This window comes from Telopea speciosissima, chromosome 10, assembly GCF_018873765.1.
Source record: "Telopea speciosissima isolate NSW1024214 ecotype Mountain lineage chromosome 10, Tspe_v1, whole genome shotgun sequence".
Taxonomy (NCBI): Eukaryota; Viridiplantae; Streptophyta; class Magnoliopsida; order Proteales; family Proteaceae; genus Telopea; species Telopea speciosissima.
The window spans coordinates 46938071-46941076 of record NC_057925.1 but is presented as its reverse complement, the minus strand read 5'-3'; the positions used below and the strand labels follow the sequence as shown (position 1 = coordinate 46941076).

The following is a 3006-nucleotide window of genomic DNA, read 5'->3' as shown; positions in this document are numbered from 1 at the left end:
TGGGGAAGCCGAAGGAGGCCTGGAACTAGAGGAGGCATCGAATCGTGGGTCGTGGCCTGCGTGATAGAGATGTGCGAGAGTGACCATCACGATCTCTCCACCTCGATTGATCTCCAATTCTTATATTTGTATCACCACATTACCATTTCCCACTTTCTTCAAACTTCCTCAACAACCCCTCTCTCTCTCTAGCTTCAGGTTTATCAGAGCTTGAGGAACAATTACTATTTTCTTTTGTGGGTCTCTATCTTTGTCTGTGGGTTTTTCTGATTTTTGGTTTTTGAGGGTTGGGAAGAGAGGATTGTTGTTACCTCTATACTATTCATTGACCAGAGAGGTCTTTATCTTTTGTAAAGTACCTGTTTGTGTTTTTGTTTGACTGGTTTCTCCCGCCTGTTTGGGTTTGTTCTCACCCAGAGAAGAGACTCTTCTCACGAAGCTTTTGGTTTATTCCTTCGTGGGATTTTGTTTCTCTCATTGTTGGGTGAAGTGGGTTTTGGGTTTTACTGGTTTTGGTTGAACTGTTCATGAATTGTTGATGTCTTTGGTTATTGGAGTTGCTTCAAGTTCCAAGAACATGGGTTTTGATGAAAGAAAAGATGGTGAGGAGGAGAATCGTTTACCACCACCATCTCCAACGCCGACTGAAGAAGCTCTCGGAGGAGGAGAAAAGTACAATAGACAGATGAGTGAAACTTCTCTTTATGGTACTGAGGAAGAAGATGAAGAAGAAGGTAAAATAGAGTTGGGTCCTCAATACACATTGAAGGCGCAGATTGAGAAGGATCAGGTTGGTAAATCATATTGTAAGCAAACTAATCTGTTTTTCTTTTCTTGTTCATGAATATTTGTTCCTCAAAACTCAAAAGCAAGCATTTCTATGTTCTTTGATGAATTTTGTGGCTCAGGGAGACGAGAGTCTGCGGAGGTGGAAGGAACAACTTCTCGGGAGAGTGGATTTGGATTCCGTTGCAGGTAATCATTTTCTTCTCCTCTCAAGAATAGAAAATTTTTCTTAACAAAATTTTAATCTTCAAGAAAGAATTGTCATTCTTATTTTGTAATTTTACTCGCTACCCATTACTCCAATCGTTAAAAGATATGAATTAGTACAAGATTATCTTCCATTAGACTGATTCTCAGTGATGGAAAGCTTGAATTTTGACTGGTTTCTATCTCTCTGCCCTTTTCACTTCATGTTTGTGTTATCTTCCAATAAAAAACTGTGATTCTCTCTTCTTTTTTTGGTTATTGCTGTTTACTTTCTGAAAAGACGATATCAGTCTTTTGTGTTTTACATTTTCTTGTTTTTCCTTTGGTGTAGAAACTTTGGAAGCAGATGTTAAGATCCTAAGCTTTTATATCATCTCCCCTGGAAGACCTGAACTTGTTCTTCCGATTCCTGAGGGTGGAAATCCGAAGGGTCTATGGTTTACTTTAAAAGAGGGTAGCCGTTACAGCCTAAAAATCTCCTTCAAGGTCAGCAACAACATTGTCTCTGGCCTAAAATACACCAATGCAGTATGGAAAACTGGAATCAAAGGTAAGCTTTTCCTCCTCTTCCCCATTTCCATCTTCGTCTGAAACAACTTAGATCATTACCAATCTTTCACAATTTGGGTTTCAGTTTGTATAGTAATCTGTTGTTATACTTCTTTGAATGGATTAAAACATGTCCTCTTTCCCTCACAAATAGTTTGATTTCAGTGGACAGCACAAAAGAGATGCTTGGAACCTTCAGTCCACAGGCAGAGCCTTACACACATGAGATGCCAGAAGAGACCACCCCCTCTGGCATTTTTGCTAGAGGGTCATATTCAGCAAGAACAAGGGTAGGATCAACCACTTGACAATTCTTTTTCTCAGTTTATGATATTTGTTGATTTTATGGGAATGTAAAATTAGACACAATGCTTAATTTTATGTTAGTTGAGTAATTTGGCCCCATAACTGGACATTAGACCAAGGTTATTAAAATTGGATTCGACCCGTGCAGATTTCGATCTGGATCGGATCAGAATCTGCCGGAATCGGTTCCCAAAACCCTAGAATCAGCCGTCAGATATGAAAAGCCAGCGATCCAGTGACCAAAACCTTAGAATCGGCAGTAATTGGGATCGGTCTTGGCTAATTCCAACTTGGATCGGCTCAGAATCTGCCAGAATTGGTTCCAAAATCCCTAGAATCGGCCATCAGATATGAAAAGCCAGTTATCCAGTGACCAAAACCCCAGATTTGGCAGGAATCGAGATCGGTCTCCGCTGTTTCCAATCCGAATTGGCCATATCCAATCTGGATTGGCCCAATTTGACCGATTCGATTCTGATTTTTGAAACAATGCATTGGACACAATTGCCGGTTTCTCTGTTTAAGCTCAGATGATTGTCATTGTTTTCTGATCACCTTCATGTTTGGTTTCAGTTTGTTGATGATGACGACAAATACTACTTGGAACTCAACTACACCTTTGACATCAGGAAAGAATGGCCTTCCACTTAGCTGATTATTTTTCATTCTGCAACAGCAGCTTAGGCTCATTCAATTGCATTCTAATTAACCTCCCCACTCCCCTTCTTATTTTTCCTTCCAAATAGAAATTCAAAGAAGAAAAGGCCATAAATACATTGGTGAATATCTCCCTTTAATAAGAGAGAGGTTTTTCTTTCTTCTCTCCTTATTCTGATCGAGTCTTAAGCTTCATTTCTGTATCATGAGCTTGTTCACCATTTGTATAGGACTCTTTAAAAATGAAAGCATTTCAGGTGATGGGTTTGCTGAATAGCTGTTTCTTTTGGCTCCTTACTACTAAATCCGAGTCAATAACCATTTTTTTCAAGGGACCGAATTTCCCTCCACCCACGGTGCGGGAGAGGGCGGAAAGGGGGTATCGAGAGTGTATTTTGGAACATACTAAACCCCTAGGAGGGGTTTGTGAACCCTAGGATGGTGGGTGAACCCAAAACTTTGTCCTTTTTCAAGTTAGATCAAGCATTCTTTAACTTTTTT

General features: G+C 40.0%; 1 protein-coding gene across 1 annotated transcript; it reads left to right on the top strand.

The window, feature by feature from the left end:
- The first annotated feature begins 428 nt into the window (after nt 1-428).
- LOC122642528 (rho GDP-dissociation inhibitor 1-like) lies at nt 429-2779 on the top strand. The gene is made up of 5 exons (XM_043836032.1): nt 429-790; nt 909-975; nt 1325-1543; nt 1708-1832; nt 2422-2779. Exons 1-5 carry the CDS (start codon nt 539-541, stop codon nt 2497-2499), a joined length of 741 nt encoding a protein of 246 aa, XP_043691967.1. The 5' UTR covers nt 429-538; the 3' UTR covers nt 2500-2779.
- Nucleotides 2780-3006: the final 227 nt, after the last annotated feature.

Excerpts from the sequence above, each read along its gene's own strand:
- LOC122642528 (XM_043836032.1), top strand. The coding sequence starts at position 539 with ATGTCTTTGGTTATTGGAGTTGCTTCAAGTTCCAAGAACATGGGTTTT. Across the intron at positions 1,544-1,707 it reads ATGGAAAACTGGAATCAAAG|TGGACAGCACAAAAGAGATG; the intron begins GTAAGCTTTTCC and ends GTTTGATTTCAG. Across the intron at positions 1,833-2,421 it reads CATATTCAGCAAGAACAAGG|TTTGTTGATGATGACGACAA; the intron begins GTAGGATCAACC and ends GTTTGGTTTCAG.